A 21,965-nucleotide genomic window follows, 5' to 3' on the forward strand; every position below is an offset into this window, starting at 1 on the left:
TTAATTTTAAGTTCAAAGCCGCCGCTGCGGCTCCTCTCACGAGCTGCACCTGCGTCAGAAGCCTCTCTGACGTCACATCAGAGAGAAGGCTTCCAACGCAGGCACGGATCATGAGAGGAGCTGTCGCGGCAGCTTTAAACTCACAAATAACTTCAACAAGGGACTGTAAGGGAGCCGGCCAGAAACAAAAAGAAATGCTGCTGCACAGGGAAGTGGAGGGGGAGGAAATGCTGCTGCACAGGGAAGTGGGGTGGGGGAAGGGAAATGCTGCTGCTGCACAGGGAAATGGGGGGGAAGAGAGAATGCTGTACAGGGAAGTTGGGGGGGGAGGGACATGCTATTAGTGAGAAAAGGGGGCTGGGGCTGGAAGCTGAAAGGGAAAAGATGGGAGAAGGGGGCTGGGGGGGGTAAAAATGGATTTGGCTGAAAATAGGGGACATGTGAGGGAAGGAGGCTTTACTAGCACCCGTTAATGTAACGGGCTTAAACACTAGTTACAGTATAATCTTGTTATAACAGACTTCAAGGGACCTGGAAAAACGGTCCGTTATATCCAGAGTTGCATTTTTTTAAAAACTTTATTTAGGTCAACTTGAAACAACGTTCAATCAATGAACAACGGTCACTGCACAAGCATATAAGCAACATCAAGAACAAAACTCAGCAAAACATTGGTCTGGCACGAAATGATTGCAAATCAGAACACTAAAAGATGTCATACGGTACTGGAAAGAAAAATCCTCTGTCATTTTCTTCTGGGCTGCATTTTGATACTATATCACTGGCATGCCATGCGCCTCGTAGGTGGAGCCTGCGTGTCTGTTATAGCCGAAGAAAATGACAGCTAAAAGTGACTCTCGGGACCAAAATAGTTGTCCGTTATATACAAAAATCCATTATATGCGAGTCTGCTATATTTGATGATTTTCTGTATGTTTATAATGGCGCTCGGCCGGGACCAGCGGACCTTGTCCGCTATAGGCGAGGTTCCGTTATAACGAGATTATACTGTATCAGGAAAGGAATGGAAAACAAAGATGAAAATGTTATAATGCCCTTGTATCACTCTATGGTACGGCCGCACCTCGAATACTGTATGTGCAGTTCTGGTCGCCATTCCGCAAAAAAGATATAGCGGAATTAGAAAAGGTACAGAGAAGGGTGACGAAAATGATAAAATGGATGGGACAACTTCCCTATGCGGAAATGTTAAAGCAGCTAGGCCTCTTCAGCTTGGAGAACAGATGGTTTGGGGGGATATGATAGAGGTCTATAAAATTGTGGAGTGGAAAAGGTAGATGTGAATCACTTGTTCACTCTTTGCAAAAGTACTACGACTAGGACGCATGTGATGAAGCTACTACGTAGTAGGAACATAAGAACATAAGAAGTTGCCACCACTGGGTCAGACCAGAGGTCCATCACGCCCAGCGGTCTGCTCCCACGGCGGCCCATCAGGTCTGTGACCTGTGAAGTGGTTCCTGACCATTTCTGTAACCTACCTCTACATCTATCTGTAACCCTCAATCCCCTCATCCTTTAGGAACCTATCTAAACCTTCCTTGAAACCCTGTAGTGTGCTCTGGCCTATCACAACCTCCGGAAGCGCGTTCCATGTGTCCACCACCCTCTGGGTAAAAAAGAACTTCCTCGCATTTGTTCTAAACCTGTCCCCTCTCAATTTCTCCGAGTGACCCCTTGTACTTGTGGTTCCCCACAGTCTGAATAATCTGTCCCTGTCCACCTTCTCTATGCCCCTCAGGATTTTGAAGGTTTCTAGCATGTCTCCTCTAAGTCTCCGCTTTTCCAGGAAGAACAGCCCCAGCATTTTCAACCTGTCAGCGTATGAAAAGTTTTCCATACCATTTACCAGTTTAGTTGCTCTCCTCTGGACCCCCTCAAGTACTGCCATGTCCTTCTTGAGGTACGGCAACCAGTACTGGACACAGTACTCCAGATGTGGGCGCACCATTGCACGATATAGCGGCATGATGACTTCCTTCGTCCTGGTCGTGATACCCTTTTTAATGATACCCAACATTCTGTTCGCTTTCTTTGAGGCTGTCACTCATTGTGCTGATGCTTTCAATGTTGTGTCCACCATCACCCCCAGGTCTCTTTCAAGGTTGCTCACCCCTAGCAGTGATCCTCCCATTTTGTAGCTGAACGTCAGGTTCTTTTTCCCTACATGCATGACCTTGCATTTCTCTATGTTAAAACTCATCTGCCACTTTTTTGCCCACTCTTCCAGTCTTGTTAGGTCTCTTTGCAGGTCTTCGCAGTCTTCCATGTTTCTAACCCTGCTGCAGAGTTTGGTGTCATCAGCAAATTTAATAACCTCACATTTTGTCCCCGTCTCCAAGTCGTTGATAAATATATTGAACAGGAGCGGTCCCAAAAACAAACCAAAACAAACCGGAGGGTGAACAGAATGCTAGGAATGATTAAGAAGGGGATCACAAACAGATCGGAGAAGGTTATCATGCCGCTGTACCGGGCCATGGTGCGCCCTCACCTGGAGTACTGCGTCCAGCACTAGTCACCATACATGATGAAGGACACGGTACTACTCAAAAGGGTCTAAGAACAACTAAGATGGTTAAGGGGATGGAGGAGGTGCCGTACAGTGAGAGATTAGAGAAACTGGGCCTCTTCTCCCTTGAAAAGAGGAGACAGAGGGGGACATGATCGAAACATTCAAGGTACTAAAGGGGATAGACTTAGTAGATAAGGACAGGTTGTTTACCCTCTCCAAGGTAGGGAGAACGAGAGAGCACTCTCTAAATGTAAAAGGGGATAGATTCCGTACGAAAGTAAGGAAGTTCTTCTTCACCCAGAGAGTGGTGGAAAGCTCTTCTGGAGGCTGTTATGGGGGAAAACACCCTCCAGGGATTCAAGACAAAGTTAGACAAGTTCCTGCCAGACCAGAATGTACGCAGGTAAGGCTAGACTCAATTAGGGCACTGGTCTTTGACCTAAGAGCCGCTGTGGGAGTGGACTGCTGTGCACGATGGACCACTGGTTTGACCCAGCAGCGACAGTTCTTATGTTCTTATCACATGTCCATTTTGCCTGGACACATGAATGGTTACGGAGAGCTCAACCAAATCTAAGCAATGAAAGATTGATAGTTGCAGCCCAGGACAGTGGATTATGGATGAGATGGTTGACAGCAAACATAGCAAAAGCCAAACCAAACTGGGCAACCAGACATTGATTCTACTACTATGAATTATTTCTATAGCACTTGCAATCGCCCACAAAAAAAGCAGACAAGTGCAATAGAAATAATAAATAGTCATGGATAAGAACATAAGAACAGCCTTACAGGATCAGACCAATGGTCCATTAAGCCCAGTAGCCCGTTCTCATGGTGGCCAATCCAGGTCACTAGTACCTGGCCAAAATCTAAGGTGTAGCATTATTCCATGCTACCGATCCAGGGCAAGCAGTGACTTCCCCTGTGTCTTTCTCAATAACAGACTATGGGCTTTTCCTCCAGGAACTTGTCCAAACCTTTCTTAAAACCAGCTACGCTATCCGCTCTTATCGCATCCTCTGGCAATGAGTTACAGAGCTTAACTATTCTGTGAAAAAATATTTCCTCCTATTGGTTTTAAAAAGTATTTCCCTGTAACTTCGTCAAGCGTTCCCTAGTCTTTGTATTTTTTGACAGTGTGAAAAATCGATCGACTGGTACCTGTTCTACTCCACTCAGGATTTTGTAGACTTCAATCATATCTCCCCTCAGCAATCTCACAATCTCTTTTCCAAGCTGAAAAGCCCTAACCGTTTTAGTATTTCTTCTTACGAGAGGAGTTCCATCTCCTTTACCATCTTGGTCGCTCTTCTTTGAACTTTTCCTAGCGCCACTATATCTTTCTTGAGATAAGGAGACCAAAACTGAACGCAATACTCCAGATGAGGTCGTACCATGGAGAGATATAGGGGCATTATAACATTCTTAGTCTTGTTAACAATCACTTTTTAAATAATTCCTAGCATACTGTTTGCTTTCTTGGCCGCCGCAGCACATTGGGTGGAAGATTTCATTGTATTATCTACGATGACACCCAGATCCTTTTCTTGGGCGCTAACCCCCAAGATGGACCCTACCATCTGGTAACTGTGATTCAGGTTACTCTTCCCAATGTGCATCACTTTTCATTTGTCCACATTAAATTTCATCTGCCACTTGGACACCCAGTCTTCCAATTTCCTAAGATCCGCTTGCAATTTTTCACAATGCACATGCGTTTTAACAACTTTGAACAGTTTAGTGTCAACTGCAAATTTAATCACTTCACTCAATTTTTAGATCATTTATAAAAAGTTAAATAGCACCAGTCCCAGTACAGACCCCTGCGGACTCCACTGTTTACTCTCCTCCATTGAGAAAAATTATCATTTAACCCTACCCTCTGTTTTTTAACCAATAACCAATTCCTAATCCACAAATGAACTTTGCCACCTATCAAATGAAAGAGACTCGACTCATGCACATTTATATTATGTAGGTATTTAAACATCATGTCTCTCCTCTCCCGCCTTTTCTCCAAAGTATATAGATTGAGATCTTTAAGTCTGTCCCCATATGCCTCAGGATGAAGACCACATACCATTTTAGTAGCCTTCCTCTGGACCAGCTCCATCCTTTTTATATCTTTTTGAAGGTGCGGCCTCCAGAATTGTATATAATATACAACAGAGGGAGAAGATCCTTAAATATCAAAAACATGCAGTCTGAGACCATGAAAATTTGGCAGAAAGATACAGAAATATTCCCCACTGTTTTAGGAGTCACAGCTGAATAGATTCTCTAAACATCTTATGAACTCCAGGGGTAAAGTGACTTTGGAACAGTGCAAATACAACAGAAAGAATTAGCAGTAAGTTTGAGAGAGCAAGATCATACTCCACGTACCCTGGCTTAGGCGTGAGGATCATTCCTGTCACGATACGTAAAAAAGTAGCCCGTATAGAGATAAAAGAAAAAAGAAGGTTTTAGAATGGGCTTGACAGTTGCAAATCCGTGGCGAGCTCTGAAGCATTCGGTGGAGTTTTGCAAGGGAGTGGGAATCCAGATTGAGAATAAAAACATTCTTAGTTAGTAGCGGGAACCATTCCTGACCCTTTTGTTATTTCTCGCTCTTCAATTAATCCTGCAAAATTGGAAGGACTTCACAAAATTAGACTTTAATCATCGGTGGAACTCATAAAATATGAACGCCATATGGCGGAACGTTGCAACCCATTATCCTCATTTACTAAAACTTGGTCGACTTTGGTGGACTTTTGTGATAAAGACCTTTGAATACGTACTTACTTGATTTTTTTCTTGTACTGTAACACCAGTCATTTTGATAACCTTATAAACTCTTTCTACTGTATACTCAACGGCAACGGGCGACTTCAAAACTTTTCGAAAAGAAATCAAAACCCTACTTTTCAAAAAATTTATCCAGATATCTTAACCCAACCCTTCCCCCTCCTCCTAGATAAATTCTCCCCCAAAACCTCCACTTAAATAATCTCTTCCTCACCAAAACACCAACCAAGTATTCAGATCCCTGAAATTAACGTAATCTTATTTGTACTCTAACTGTAATCTATTTGTTATATCACACAGTAACGTACAGTCAATTTAATATCCAATGTGCAAGTTCTTCCAGAATTAATCCAGCTACCTCTCCTCCCTTGTAACCAAAAAAAACAAAACAAAACTGTTGTAACTTCCCTGGAAATGTCCAGTTAGCTCTTTTGTAATCCGCCTTGAACTGCAAGGAATAGGCGGAATAGAAGTCCCTAATGTCATGTAACGTAATCTGCTAGAATCTTCTGATTTACATGGGTCCTATTTGTAATTCATGTACTTGACATTGTTCTGCAATCCCTTGGGTTTATTTCTTTCTCTCTTTATACAATTCTTTTGGTGTACTCGTTCTCATCTTAACTCCTTTTATTGTTATATATTGTATTATTATATGAATGCTGTATTGTATTATGTTTCTTTTCTTTTCCTACTGCAATCTGATGTACTTGACGGGTGTCTGTATCTCTGGTTTTTTCCTTTAGCTTCCTCAGAAGATTCTCTTTTATACTGTAGTTCTCATGTATTTGAAACCAATAAAATATTTTGAACAGTAAAGGAGGTGCTACCCAAACTTTTCACCTGCCATCTCTTATATTCAATCTGAAACAAAAAAAATCAATCTTGCACTTGAATAACAAGTTAGGCATTAGAAGAGAAGATGTGGTTTATAAGCTTAAGATTTAGTTTAGTTTAATTTGCAGAAAGATGTCATGTTTAACTTTACATAAGGTTGTGCGATCCCCTGATCACGGGTGCATTGATCGGCACTAAATACAGAATGAGGTGAGAGGAAAAAGGGGAAATGGACTCTGGAAAAAAGGCTAAGACAGCAAAGGTTTTGGAATATTAGTTTCTCTCTTTCCTGCTCATTCTCGGATCTTTCTATTTTGCCGGGAAATGCATTGCTTTGTGTGTCCTCAGTATAGCATTACCAGCTGAGTCCGGTTTCTTGGAGTTTCCATTTCATTCCCATCGGCTCTTTTTTCTGCGTTGTCGCCTCCTCTTCTGTCAGAGGTGGTGATTGCTCTGTGCAGCCAAGGTTAGGCATTCTGCTCGCCCGTGCTTTCTTTGTACAGATGGAGCTGTAGCATCTTTGCTGTGATCATCTGCTATGGCTGAGTTTTTAAGGATTTGCATCGTCTGCCTATGAGTTCCTGCTACCGAGGTAAACCCCAAATTGAAATAGGTAAGGGGACAGTGTTGACACAGACGGGGTATCTGGGGACCCCCAGCCCATTGATTTTGCATGAGACAGATTGGCATGCCTGTCATCTCTATTATATGCAAATCTGCCTCATGCATATTCATTGCGGGGTCCCCCGTCTTACACCTTGCTCCGTTATCTCGTCTCAGCCACATCTTTACTGGTGTCGGCTGTTTGGGGGTAAGCAAAGTGCTCCCCTTCGGGATTTATTCCCTGTGTCTATCTGCCTCTCTTATCTCCTTGCCCTCTCTGACACAGGCTCTGTTCTCTGATATTTCGGATTGTTCAGAGTGGTTTTTGCTTACAAATGGATAGACATCCTTCTCTTTTGTATAATTCCAAGATTCCATTTGATTTTTATTTTTGGTTTCTTTTAAATGAAATATGTCTAACTCATGTCAAATGATGTGCTCTGGTTCCCCCTGTTTGGCTCCGATTTCTAGGTCCTTTCTCCACTTTTTCTCTCAAGGTCAGACAGGCTGCCTAAAAAAAGGACCTTCTGTGGCTAAAAAGGTTATCATGTGTTTTAGATGTGTCAGTCTTTCCCTGACTCACATATACCAAAAATATCCCTGCCAGGTTTAATAATACTGTACTTTGGTTAATTTTGTTCCGCAAGGGTATCGCTCTGCTGCACTGTGTCTGCTTTTCCACTTACCAACTCTTTGTCCTGAAATCAGTGACTGGGCAGACTGGCTGGTCCTAAAGGTCCCTTCTGTGTTTCAAATCTGACCGTAGTGTGAGCTAAGTATAGCATGGAGATGTAATTACTAGCTTTTAAAAAAAATTCACAGAAAAGCATTCTGGTTTGAAAGAAGACGATATGGGGCTGTTTTACTGAGCAGCAGATCAGATTTTAGGCATGCAGATACCACAGTAAAGTTAGGTGAGATCATTGATCCTGCTGTAGAGTGGATGACTCCCATGGGGCATGGCGCAGAGTCCAATTCACATTTCTGGATACTATAAATGTATCATCGAGCCCTGGAGAGGATTCATGATCTGTTTCCGAGTGGCACACGATTACTTAGTGCAGGAGCTAAGTCCAAGATGAGGGGGAGAAGAACTCTCAAAACATTCCTCGATAAGCAGCTCCTAGATAGGATATTTCATATGAACTACTAACCAAAATGAGCTAAACTTACCAAAAATGCCATCCTGTTGACACTGGGTGACTCGACCTTGGTCATTGGCAAAACCGCAGCACTGAGAGAGCTCTAGAATCCCTCATGACCAATCTCGGTACGGAAGCATGCTCTTCGTCAACACAAGAGTTCAACAACTGGAACAACTTTTCTTTTTATTAACAATTCTGAACTAGCCACAATAATTCTCCCCTTTCTTACTTCTGAATTTGTTTCTTTGGGCAGATTCGAAGTCTTTGGCTTGGAGAGGCTAGATAACTACTTATTTCCATAGTGCTACCTGATAAACACATAAGATTGTCCTTACTCAACAGAGTTTATGATCTATTCAAGAAAGAAACGCATGAGTACATTTAAAAGCACGATTGCATGGACTTCAGCATTTTAAAAATAGATATAATATAAATTTTTGTATCATTAAAATAGTTTCTCAATCTTGCTTCTCCTTTTGTACAACTTGGGAACTTTTCTCACACGAGGAAAGGTTAAAGAGGTTAGGGTTAGAAAAAAGGCTTAGAAAAAAGGCGGCTAAGAGGTCTAGAAAATCCTGAGTGGTATAGAACAGGTACAAAGAAATCAACTTTTTACTAGAGGACACTAAATAAAGTTACTTGGAAATAAGATCATAAGAATTGCCACTGCTGGGTCAGACCAGTAGTCTGGCCCAGCAGTCCACTCAGGCGGCGGCCCTCTGGTCAGAGACCAGAGGCCTAATTGAGTCCAGCCTTACCTGCATAAGTTCTGGTTCAGCAGAAACTTGTCTGACTTTGTCTTGAATCCCTGGAGGGTGTTTTCCCCTATAACAAATAGGAAATATTTTTTTCACTCAACGAATAGTTAAGCTCTGAAACTTGTTGCCAGAGGATGTGGTATCAGCAATTAGCATAGCAGGGTTTAAAAAAGGTTTGGACAAGTTCCTGGAGGAAAAGTCCATAGTCTGTTATTCAGACAGACATGTGGGAAGCCACTGGTTGCCCTGGATTGGTAGCATGTAATGTTGCTACTCTTTGGGTTTTTGCCAGGTTCTATGACCTGGATTGGCCAGTGTTGGAAATAGGAGACAACAAAGTGGACACCTTGAGAGCAGTGGCATACCAAGGAAGGGTGGGGTATGAAAGATACAGCTTTCTGTTGGCTTTGACTGTGCTGGATTGATCTGTATTAATCTGGCTTGTGTAGTTTTACAATGAGTGTCCTGTCTTGATGCTCTAGTGTTTGAGATGCTGCCCCCCGTTGTGAGACTCGTACATTATTACTAAAAATAAATTTTTCATATAGAGGAGAGGGTGTTAAAAAAATGATCCGCCCCGGGTACGTCACTGCCTGAGAAAAGACAGAATGTGCAAAGCTGAGTGAAGTACATGAGTGCACAGCCATTAAAAATGCACTACAATGATGCCGAATCTCAGCCTCTCTAATGGGATATCATCTGTTCTTTACAATGTCCTCAACCTTTTTCTATTACTGAATTATGTATTCTTTCTTGCTGTAGTTTTGAACCTGTTGTAGATGCTCTGAGCTCTTTCGTGGAATAAGCTAAGTCTTTATATAATCTAATCTAAACCTGTACAAGCTCTAGGCGACTGATAGAGAAAACAGGGAGGGACAGGGGAAAGGTAGGGGAGGAAGGAGAGTGAGGAGGGTGAAGACACATAGCATTAGTTGTCAAAGAGGTAAGTTGTCTGTGAGGTGTAGTTTGCCTCCTTCCTGACTGTTTCTGGGAGTCCGTTCCAAGTTTTTACTCCCAGATAGAACATAGAAACATGGCAGCAGATAAAGGCCAAATGGCCCACCTAGTCTGCCTATCTCTTTCTCTCTCCGATAGATCCCATCCCAGGCCCTCTTGAATTCCGACACAGTCTCTGTTTCCACAACCTTTGTGGACGGCAGGTTCAGCTGAGTTCTGGATATAGACCAAGACGTTGAGAAATGACAGACACTAGCAAGTTCTCCTGGGAACCTGCTAGTGTCTGTCATTTCTGTCCTACAAGACTACAAAATGTTCCTCTGATTGTGGGTGATGGGGTGTGCAGAAGCAATCCACTTCTGACTCTTGCGTGCTGAAGATGAAGTTGTTTCTTCTGAATCTCCATTTTCCAAGGGGCCTAGTCTACTAAGATTTTTCTTTTGTAGAAAAACTCAAACACGTTGGACCCCAAATACCAATTTTCAAATGCTTTCATCACTAAGGCAAGAGACCCTCTTGCATGTGTTGGTTGATCCTTCACTTTGTGATATACCTACTTGGCTGATATTCAAACCAAGGGCTCACAGAAGGCATCGGAACATGTAGTTTTGGTTGGTTGGTTTTCTTTTTAGAAATATCACAACCTTCAAGAGAGGATTTCTATTACAATATCCAAAAGTGACAGTGTTCTGATGCCTTTAAACGAATCCAGGTATCCCCATGTATAAGCACTTTGTACAGTAATGTCATAAGCGACAGAGAAGAATACCTAGAAAAGTCTGAGAACAAAAGATTTCCATAAGAAAACCCACACGCAACACTGACAGGAAGCCAGAGTTCCTCTGTGAGACTGCCCACCTGGGACACACTGCACTGGCACATGGGTTTCTGGGTCTCTAGCTCATACATAGCCTTCATGATGCTTCTCTGAAATCACTGAAGAGGAAACGGCACATCTTCTTTCCTGCTACAAGCCCACGACCTGCTCCTCTGATCCGATTCCCACCCGCCTACTCGGAGCCTCAACCTATCACTCTCCACTGCAACTGTTCCCAATGTCTTCAAACATGCCGTAGTTACACCTCTCCTCAAAATAACCCTTCAACTACTGCCCCAAATCCCTCATCCCCTTCTTATCCAAGCTACTAGAACATGTTGTTTACCGCCATTGCCTGGACTTCTTTCGTCTCAAGTTCGTCGTGACCCACTTCAATCAGGCTTTCGCCTACTGCATTCCACTGAAACTACCTTTGCGAAAGTCTCTAATGACCATTCCTGGCCAGATCCAAAGGTCTTTACTCTATCCTCATCCTTCTTGATCTATCAGCTGCTTTCGATACTGTTGATCACCACCTACTCCTCGATAAGCTGTCCTCACTGGGATTCCAGGGCTCTGTTCTCTCCTGGTTTTCTTCTTATCTGTCTAATCGCACTCTCAGTGATGGATCCTGCTCCACTTCAATTCCACTAGCAATCGGTGTTCCTCAAGGCTCTGTCTTGGGATCTTTCCTTTTCTCCATCTATACCCACTCCCTCTCTGCACTGATCTTTAGGGTTACCATATGGCTCCAGAAAAAGGAGGACGGATTAAGACATCCGGGTTTTACTTGCATTGCTTTCAATGGAAGTAAAACCCAAATATCTTTATCTGTCCTACTTACTTCTATTGCCATTCAAAGCGGATGTCTCAATCCGTTCTCCTTTTTCTGGAGCCATATGGTAACCCTAACTGATCTCTTCCCATGGTTTTCAGTATCACCTCTATGCTGATGACTCCAAGATCTACCTCTCCACATCAGATCTCTCTACTGGAATCCAGGCCCAAGTCTCAGCCTGCCTATCCGACATTGCCACGTGATGTCTCACCGCCATCTAAAACCGAACTCCTTATCTTTCTGCCTAAACCTACCTCCCCCCTCCTGCCGTTCTCTATTTCTGTGGATAACACTCTCCTTCTCCCTGTCCTGTCAGCTCGCAACCTCAGGGTTATCTTTGACTAGAGTTACCAGATGTTTGGGAAAATCCAGACATGTCCTTTAAAAAGACTGTTCAGGCACTTCCAAAACACGGCAATTTGTCCAGGTTTTGGAAGTCCTGAGCTCGGAGGCTGTGTCTGGAAGCCTTTGCACATGTGCGGCCATCACCGTGATGATGTCATTGCGCAATGTTCACGCATGTGCGAAGGCATCCAAATGCAGCCTTCGAGCTCAGGAGGTTCGTGTGGGGGCTGGGGAGGAGCGGGGGTGGAGCCAGGCTGAACAGGGCGGGGCTGGGTGTAGAACAGGGCGGGACCAGGCATCCTCTTTTTTCAAAGAGGAAATCTTTCAACCCTATCTTTGACTCCTTTCTCTCTCCTCTGCTCAGATCCAACAAACCGCTAAAGCCCGTTGCTTCTTCCTCTATAATGTTACCAAAATCTGACCTCTGCTTTCCGAGCACACTACCAAAATCCTTATCCAGACTCTTATCACTCTTGCTTAGATTACTACAATGTGCTTCTCTCAGGTCTTCCACACAACCATCTCTCTCCCCTTCAATCTGTTCATACTCACATTACCTCTCTCCTCAAGTCACTTCATTGGCTTCCCATCCATTTCCAAACTCCTCTTACTGACCTACAAGTGCATTCACTCCCCCCGTAAGTCCCTCCTATCCATACCCTTCTCTTCCACTTCCCGCTCCAGACTCCATCCCTTCTATCTTGCAACGCTGTATGCATGGAACGGACTGCCTGAGTCGCTCTTTCTCTAGCTGACTTCAAATCCAAGACTGCTTTCAACGCCTCACTCCCACTCACTGTAAGATACCTATGTTCAACCTATCATTCTCTCTGCAAGAAACTCCCCAACCCCTATATGTCCTGTCTGTCTGTCCATATTAGATTCTAAGCTCTTCTAAGCAGGGACCGTCTATTACATGTTAAAGTGCAGCGCTGCATATGCCTTTCAACTCTATAGAAATGATAAACAGTAGTAGTTTGGCAGAGTTCCTGTTGCTCCTTTCTGAATTGGGATTCTGGCAAATCTTCAATCCCAGAGCACATTTGGAACTCTAATTTGATATCTGCACATTTTTATATATTTTCTTGTTTTTTTTTCTATTTTCTAGGTTATGCTGTGCCACGATCACCCACTCAGTCAGCGAGAGAAAGAGAAGGGTTAAATCTACCATCCCATAATCCAGCACTGGGCTTTGTAGCATAGCACTCAAGGCTACAACATGAGCGACGCACAGGTTTCTCCTGAGATTCATGAGATTATATCAGCCATTCAAAGCGTGAGTATCGGGGTTTTAGAACTGGTGAAGAAATGTCGCCCCCTGTGGTTTCTCTTGTGGCATCACATGGGAATCTGTGGTGGGTGCAGACTTTCCTGCAGAGGTGCATTTGGAACTGGTAGTTACCGAGATGTGGTGCAGACTGAGAACCAGGAAAGACAGGGTTCAAATCCCGTTTCTCCCTCTGACACTTATTCTGACCTTGGGCAAATCACTTTACCCTCCAGTGCCTCAAGTAAAGCTGTGACAGGGAAATTGAGTTTAAGAACTGCAAAATTCAGTTACACCATTGGCTGGGACCCACCGTTCCAGAATGAAAAGTAATAGGAAAGGGGGAGACAGGAGGGGTCAATACACCTGATTTTCAATCTGACCGTTTAACGCCTCGCTGTCGTGAACGTCACTGGCTCCCAGTAGAAGCATGGATCATTTTTAAATTTGCTTATATTTGTTACAAAGCATTATACGGTTTGTCACCAAACTCAAGGTGGGGGTCACAGAGGCATCGTGTTTGCTGTTTGGCCAGAGCCGAACATTGGGCAGAAGGTTTCAGCATATTGTCTACAATGACACCCAGATTTTTTTCTTGAGCGCTGACCCCCCAAGGTGGACATTTTCACCTAGAATTTTGATAGGCGTGTAATCAAATTTTAAATAAACTATGAAACTATGAAAAAACTATAAGAACTAAGACTAGCCTTACTGGGTCAGACCAATGGTCCATCAAGCCCAGTAGTCCATTCTCACGGTGGCCAGTCCAGGTCACTAGTACCCAAGGTATAGCAATATTCCATGCAAGCGATACAGGGCAAGCAGTGGCTTCTCAATAACAGACTATGGACTTTTCTTCCAGGAATTTGTCCAAACCTTTCTTAAAACCAGCAACACTATCCACTCATAGAAACATAGAAATTGACGGCAGATAAGGGCCACGGCCCATCCAGTCTGCCCACCCTAATGACCCTCCCCTGCCTTTACTTTGCGAATAGATCCCACGTGTTGATCCCATTTGGCCTTAAAATCAGGCACGCTGCTGGCCTCAATCACCTGAAGTGGAAGACCATTCCAGCGATCAACCACCCTTTCGGTGAAAAAGAATTTCCTGGTGTCACCACGCAGTTTCCCGCCTCTGATTTTCCACGGATGTCCTCTTGTTGCCGTGGGACCCTTGAAAAAGAAGATATCCTCCTCTGCATCGATGCGGCCCGTGAGATACTTGAACGTCTCGATCATGTCTCCCCTCTCTCTGCGCTCCTCGAGCGAGTATAGCTGGCAACGCATTCCAGAGCTTAACTATTCTCTGACCCTAGCATCCGGTAACTGTGATTCACGTTATTCTTTCCAATGTGCATCACTTTGCATTTGTCCACATTAAATTTCATCCTAAAGTCCGCCTGCAATTTTTCACAATCCGCATGCATTTTAACAACTTTGAACAGTTTAGTGTCATCTGCAAATTTAATCACATCACTCGTCGTTCCAATTTCCTGATCATTTATAAGTAAGTTAAATAGCACCTGTCCCAATACAGACCCCTGTGGCACTCCACTATTTACTCTCCTCCATTGAGAAAAATGACCATTTAACCCTACCCTCTGTTTTCTATCCAATAACCAATTCCTAATGCACAACTGAATTTTGCCACCTATCCCATGACTCTTTAATTTTCTCAGAAGCCTCTTGTGAGGAACTTTATCAAAAGCTTTCTGAAAATCTAGATACACTACGTCAACCGGCTCACCTTTATCCCCATGTTTATTCACACCTTCAAAGAAGTCAAACAAATTGATGAGGCAAGATCTCCCTTGGCTGAACCCATGCTGACTCCGTCTCATTAAATCATGTTTGTCTACATGTTCCACAATTTTATTTTTTATAATTGTTTCCACTATTTTGCCCAGCACTGAGGTCAGGCTAACCGGTCTGTAATTTCCCGGATCTCCCTGGAGCCCTTTTTAAAAACCATCGTAACATTGGCCAGCCTCCAATCTTCAGGTACGAGAGATGATTTTAGTGACAAGTTAGAGATCAGAAAGAGACTTGCCTCAGTGTATTTGTGTTACATAGGTATTTAAGCATCTCTATCTTATGTTCTCAGGTTCTTCCATCTCCTGCCAATCTCCTGTCTTTATGTTTAAATGATTTTTATTCAAGCCAACACAAAAAATCACAGATACAAATTATTCAGCCAGATAAACGGGGCTCTGAAAGAACAGAGTTTTCAGGAATATAAACCCCCCACCCCTGCAATTGGAAAGGACAATACACTGAAAACCAACAGAACAACAGTTAATAGTTCAAAATACGACTTCAGGCCAAAGTCTTTATAATACTGAACTGATTTCACGTTGTTCAGATAAGTTTCTTACCAAATATTATCGAAGAGCAGGTTTTTCTGTGGCTAAAGTTTGTAAAAGGTCTGTGTCCAGTACTGGTCGCCGTACCTCAAGAAGGACATGGCAGTACTTGAGGGTGTCCAGAGAAGGGCGACTAAACTGATAAAGGGTAAGGAAAACTTCTCATATACTGATAGACTGAAAAAGCTGGGGCTATTCTCCCTGGAAAAGCGGAGACTTAGAGGAGACATGATAGAAACCTTCAAAATCCTGAAGGGCATAGAAAAGGTAGACAGGGACAGATTCTTCACACTGTGGGGAACCACAAGTACAAGGGGGCACTCGGAGAAATTAAAAGGGGGCAGGTTTAGAACAAACGCTAGGAAGTTCTTTTTTACCCAGAGGGTGGTGGACACGTGGAACGCGCTTCCAGAGGCCGTGAAAGGCCAGACCACGTTACAGGGCTTCAAAGAAGGTTTGGATAGGTTCCTAGAGGACGAAGGGATTGAGGGGTACAGATAGGAGTTGAGCTAGGTTATAGGAATAGTCAGTGACCACTGCACAGGTGTTAGGCCTGAAGGGCCGCCGCAGGAGCGGACCACTGGGCAGAATGGACCTCTGGTCTGAACCAGCGGAGGCAAATTCTTATGTTCTTATGTACTTATGTCTGGGCTGTGCTCTGAGGCTTTTCCTCCGGATTCAATTGACCAGTTTTTACAGCCTGTCTTTTGACTTCAGTGAGTTCAGTTTTTGTTTGCAGCGTGGAACTATTTTGGATTTTGCTCGGTTCTTCTCCCTTATATTCAGGCAAACTTTATTGACTTGACAATTTCTACTCGAGTTGCCCTAGTTTTATAGAAAGTAGTTAAAAGAAGCAAAAATGCATGCAAGTGTACAGGGCACAGAGAGGACAATCCGTGTGTTCGGGTTCTGCTCTGTTTTGTCCCTCCCCAGTCAGGAATCAATTCTTCCCTGCTAGCAGAATCTGTTCTTCTTCCCCCAGGATTATCCAGAGGTTTTCCTGCTCATTCTCTGTTTTCTCTCACACTTCTGGGAAATGAACAACTCTGATCTATTTCTTCTCTTTTTACCCAGAGTTTTTCTTGTTAATTCTCTGATTTTCTCTGTTACTTTTGGGAAGTGAATCTCTGATCTTTGTATTTACATAGTACAGGAGGGGGAAATGCATTTCCGAGTCTATTTCTCCTCTTTCACGGGCATATCTAGAATTTTCCCTGTTCATTCTTGGTCTTTCTCTCTCGGTTTTGGGAACTGTGCTTCTCCCTCTATGTACACAGTGACTCTCTCACAGACGTAAGGGTATTTTTTATTTTTTTTTGCTCTTTCCTCCATATCCAGGAGCAGTTTGCCCTGAGCAGCCTCTGTAGGTGAGCCGAGACAGGCGCAGTGGATAAGTGGACACTCGTGCTGTAATTATTAAAAACACATTTTCTTCCTTATCACTGTTTGCTGTTAACTCTGTTAGTCCACACAGGGTCTCTTCTGTTCCTCCTAACTGAGGGAAGGTTAATCGTTAACCCCTTCGTAGAGTGCCAGTTTTGTGGCATCCCGGGGCAGTCACCGTGCGATTGGGCAATGACTACCTTGCAGTGTGACTCAATCACGCAGCGTGGAAGGAGTGACTGCTGCCCAGGCTGGCTTTTTCAGCATGCAGAGTTGCCTTTGTGAGTGCAGCTCCCTGGGAGTGAGGGGTGGGGGGGTAACATCTCAGGCCTGGGTCCCTTGTCTCTCCATAGGGGTGGGGATCTCTCTCTCTCATCCTCTCTGAGTGTCTCCTGAGAGAAGTACATGGATTTCCTTCTTGCTGCCCAGGTAAGAGAATTACAGCTGATTAAATTCACTACCTTACATCTGGCACATCTATAACCACAGTTACAGAACAAATTGTTCATAATGGTCCGTTCCCATCACCAGATTGTGCAGTAATTCAGCCCTGAGTGCTCTGCCATCCAGCCCTCTCAGCATTCACACCTTTCTACGAAATAAGCGACTGCCTGAGAAACTGTCTGGATAGAGCTCTTAAGAGCACCGAGCTGCAGGACGCTCGGGCCCTCGATCAGGGGATTCAGAATCATTCCTTGTGATCTCCCACCACCAGGCCACAGTGGCTGAAGGAAGATGTGGGGGCTTCAGGACAGGAGCAAAAACAGCTGTAGGGAGGGAGGAAGGTGGGATAGGGGAAACAGGTCTTTGGGGCAGGGACCTGTCAACGCCATACTGTTTGCATAGATAGCAGAGGCATTTCCATCAACGTATTGGGGGACATGTTATTGGGTCGTGGGTAACGCTTTGTTGTATATAGGCCGGGTTGTTTTGCCTCTGTGTTGGGGGTTCTCAACTTACCCAGTTGGGTTTCCAGCATATCCAAAATGAATATGCATGAGATCAATTTCCATGGAGACAGTACAGGCAAATTTCTCTCATGTATATTCATTGTGGATATCCTGGATGCATCCTGAAGACTGGGTTGAGGTGTTTGACAAAGACAAGAAGACACAATGGTACTTATTGCTTTCATGCTCTTTTTATTTCATTGATGTCTGCCTTAAAAAAAAATAGTAACGTAGTCCATCCAATCTAACCCAACAGTTACTCTGATTATAAATTCATGCTTAAATGGAATTGTCTTCATTCCTTTGACATTATTGGGTGCTAGACCTTAGAAATCCGCTCAGAACCAGCGGAATTACCATCGAAGCGCGATACCTAGGGTTCCAATTACTGGACTTGTCGTCGACTCTCACTCCAGCCTACCCAAACCGTCACATCATTTGTGGAATACAGACCGTAAAAGTCCACCCAGCACCTTCCCCATGTTCTAAATTACTGGAGCTTCCATCGATGCCCTCTCCTTGTACGGGACACAGACCGTGCAAGTCTGCCTAGTGCTGGACCTTGTTCTTCAATCCATTGCATTTGTCTTCTACTTAGAGATCCACTGGGTTCATTTTTTTCCATTCTCCACCACCTCACTCAAGAGGACATTCCAAGCATCTACCACCCTCTCCATGAAAAACGTTCCTTAAATGGTTGCTAATTGATGAATATACTTGTTTGCCACCTCATGAGCCTGGTCGGCTATTACAGTCTCAAGGAGCCAGTTGGCCGAAGGCTGTCTTCCTATCAGCAGGAACCAGAAATTTGTGGTTTTCATTCATTAGCTGTGTTTTTGTTGCTCATTATGGAAAATCGAGACCATACCTTGATGAGAGAGCATTATGCATGCTTACTAATGCCTGGGCCATTAGTCACTATTGTTGTCTTCTGGGACTCCCTGTTGTTAAGCTGAAGATATCAATCTAGGAGTTATCCTTCATATTTTGAAGCCCTCAGCTCAGTGTGTGGCAGCAGCTAAGAAAGCAAATAGAATATTAGGAATTATCAGGAAAGGGATGGAAAACAAAGATGAAAATATTACAATACCTTTGTATCACTCTATGGTACGGCCATACCTCGAATGCTGTGTGCAGTTCTGGTCGCCTTATCTCATAAAAGATAGAGCGGAATTAGAAAAGGTACAGAGAAGGGTGACAAAAATGCTAAAAGTGATGGGACGACTTCCCCATGAGGAAAGGCAAAAGCGGCTAGGGATCTTCGGCTTGGAGAGTAGACGGCTCAGGGGTGATATGATAGAGGTCTATAAAATAATAAGCGGAGTGGAATCGCTTGCTCACTCTTTCCAAAAATACTGGGACTAGGGGACATGTGATGAAGCTACTAAGTAGTAGATTTAAAACATAGAAACATGATGGCAGCTAAAGGCCAAAAGGCCCATCCAGTCTGCCCATCGCAGTAACCATTATCTCTTCCTCTCTCTGAGAGATCCCACGTGCCTAATAGAAACATAGAAACATGACGGCAGATAAAGGCCAAATGGCCCATCCAGTCTGCCCATCCGCAGTAACCATTATCTCTTTCTCTCTCTCAGAGATCCCACATGCCTAATAGAAACATAGAAACATGACGGCAGATAAAGGCCAAATGGCCCATCCAGTCTGCCCATCCGCAGTAACCATTATCTCTCTCTCTCTCTCAGAGATCCCATGTGCCTAATAGAAACATAGAAACATGACGGCTGATAATGGCCAAATGGCCCATCCAGTCTGCCCATCCGTAGTAACCATTATCTCTTTCTCTCTCTCAGAGATCCCACTTGCCTAATAGAAACATAGAAACATGATGGCAGCTAAAGGCCAAATGGCCCATCCAGTCTGCCCATCCACAGTAACCATTATCTCTTTCTCTCTCTCAGAGATCCCACATGCCTAATAGAAACATAGAAACATGACGGCTGATAATGGCCAAATGGCCCATCCAGTCTGCCCATCCACAGTAACCATTATCTCTTTCTCTCTCTCAGAGATCCCACTTGCCTAATAGAAACATAGAAACATGATGGCAGCTAAAGGCCAAATGGCCCATCCAGTCTGCCCATCCGCAGTAACCATTATCTCTTTCTCTCTCTCAGAGATCCCACATGCCTAATAGAAACATAGAAACATGACGGCTGATAATGGCCAAATGGCCCATCCAGTCTGCCCATCCGTAGTAACCATTATCTCTTTCTCTCTCTCAGAGATCCCACTTGCCTAATAGAAACATAGAAACATGATGGCAGCTAAAGGCCAAATGGCCCATCCAGTCTGCCCATCCACAGTAACCATTATCTCTTTCTCTCTCTCAGAGATCCCACATGCCTAATAGAAACATAGAAACATGACGGCTGATAATGGCCAAATGGCCCATCCAGTCTGCCCATCCGTAGTAACCATTATCTCTTTCTCTCTCTCAGAGATCCCACTTGCCTAATAGAAACATAGAAACATGATGGCAGCTAAAGGCCAAATGGCCCATCCAGTCTGCCCATCCACAGTAACCATTATCTCTTTCTCTCTCTCAGAGATCCCACATGCCTAATAGAAACATAGAAACATGACGGCTGATAATGGCCAAATGGCCCATCCAGTCTGCCCATCCACAGTAACCATTATCTCTTTCTCTCTCTCAGAGATCCCACTTGCCTAATAGAAACATAGAAACATGATGGCAGCTAAAGGCCAAATGGCCCATCCAGTCTGCCCATCCGCAGTAACCATTATCTCTTTCTCTCTCTCAGAGATCCCACGTGCCTAATAGAAACATAGAAACATGACGGCAGATAAAGGCCAAATGGCCCATCCAGTCTGCCCATCCGCAGTAACCATTATCTCTTTCTCTCTCTCAGAGATCCCACTTGCCTAATAGAAACATAGAAACATGACGGCTGATAATGGCCAAATGGCCCATCCAGTCTGCCCATCCGTAGTAACCATTATCTCTTTCTCTCTCTCAGAGATCCCACTTGCCTAATAGAAACATAGAAACATGATGGCAGCTAAAGGCCAAATGGCCCATCCAGTCTGCCCATCCACAGTAACCATTATCTCTTTCTCTCTCTCAGAGATCCCACATGCCTAATAGAAACATAGAAACATGACGGCTGATAATGGCCAAATGGCCCATCCAGTCTGCCCATCCACAGTAACCATTATCTCTTTCTCTCTCTCAGAGATCCCACTTGCCTAATAGAAACATAGAAACATGATGGCAGCTAAAGGCCAAATGGCCCATCCAGTCTGCCCATCCGCAGTAACCATTATCTCTTTCTCTCTCTCAGAGATCCCACGTGCCTAATAGAAACATAGAAACATGACGGCAGATAAAGGCCAAATGGCCCATCCAGTCTGCCCATCCGCAGTAACCATTATCTCTTTCTCTCTCTCAGAGATCCCACGTGCCTAATAGAAACATAGAAACATGACGGCAGATAAAGGCCAAATGGCCCATCCAGTCTGCCCATCCGCAGTAACCATTATCTCTTTCTCTCTCTCAGAGATCCCATGTGCCTAATAGAAACATAGAAACATGACGGCAGATAAAGGCCAAATGGCCCATCCAGTCGGCCCATCCACAGTAACCATTATCTCTTCCTCTCTCCGAGAGATCCCACGTCCCTAATAGAAACATAGAAACATGACGGCAGATAAAGGCCAAATGGCCCATCCAGTCTGCCCATCCGCAGTAACCATTATCTCTTTCTCTCTCTCAGAGATCCCACGTGCCTAATAGAAACATAGAAACATGACGGCAGATAAAGGCCAAATGGCCCATCCAGTCTGCCCATCCGCAGTAACCATTATCTCTTTCTCTCTCTCAGAGATCCCACGTGCCTAATAGAAACATAGAAACATGACGGCAGATAAAGGCCAAATGGCCCATCCAGTCTGCCCATCCGCAGTAACCATTATCTCTTTCTCTCTCTCAGAGATCCCACGTGCCTAATAGAAACATAGAAACATGATGGCTGATAAAGGCCAAATGGCCCATCCAGTCTGCCCATCCGCAGTAACCATTATCTCTTTCTCTCTCTCAGAGATCCCATGTGCCTAATAGAAACATAGAAACATGACGGCTGATAAAGGCCAAATGGCCCATCCAGTCTGCCCATCCGCAGTAACCATTATCTCTTTCTCTCTCTGAGAGATCCCACGTGCCTAATAGAAACATAGAAACATGACGGCAGATAAAGGCCAAATGGCCCATCCAGTCTGCCCATCCGCAGTAACCATTATCTCTTTCTCTCTCTCAGAGATCCCACGTGCCTAATAGAAACATAGAAACATGACGGCAGATAAAGGCCAAATGGCCCATCCAGTCTGCCCAT

The 21,965-nt window shown here is 44.1% G+C and overlaps 1 protein-coding gene across 3 annotated transcripts in view; it reads left to right on the forward strand.

Moving 5' to 3' along the window:
- The window catches only part of SLC4A2 (solute carrier family 4 member 2), a 205,222-nt gene that overhangs the window by 52,296 nt on the left and 130,961 nt on the right, over positions 1-21,965 (forward strand). For 2 of the 3 annotated variants that reach the window (XM_033932744.1, XM_033932743.1), the window contains one exon: positions 12,738-12,905. In XM_033932744.1, the coding sequence (XP_033788635.1) occupies positions 12,849-12,905 (57 nt within the window). In that variant the 5' untranslated portion in view covers positions 12,738-12,848. Of the gene's footprint in view, positions 1-12,737; positions 12,906-16,950; positions 17,075-21,965 lie in introns of those variants that run through there. The other variant, XM_033932745.1, reaches the window with a different exon arrangement.

The sequence above is a fragment of the Geotrypetes seraphini genome, chromosome 2, assembly GCF_902459505.1.
Source record: "Geotrypetes seraphini chromosome 2, aGeoSer1.1, whole genome shotgun sequence".
Taxonomy (NCBI): domain Eukaryota; kingdom Metazoa; phylum Chordata; class Amphibia; order Gymnophiona; family Dermophiidae; genus Geotrypetes; species Geotrypetes seraphini.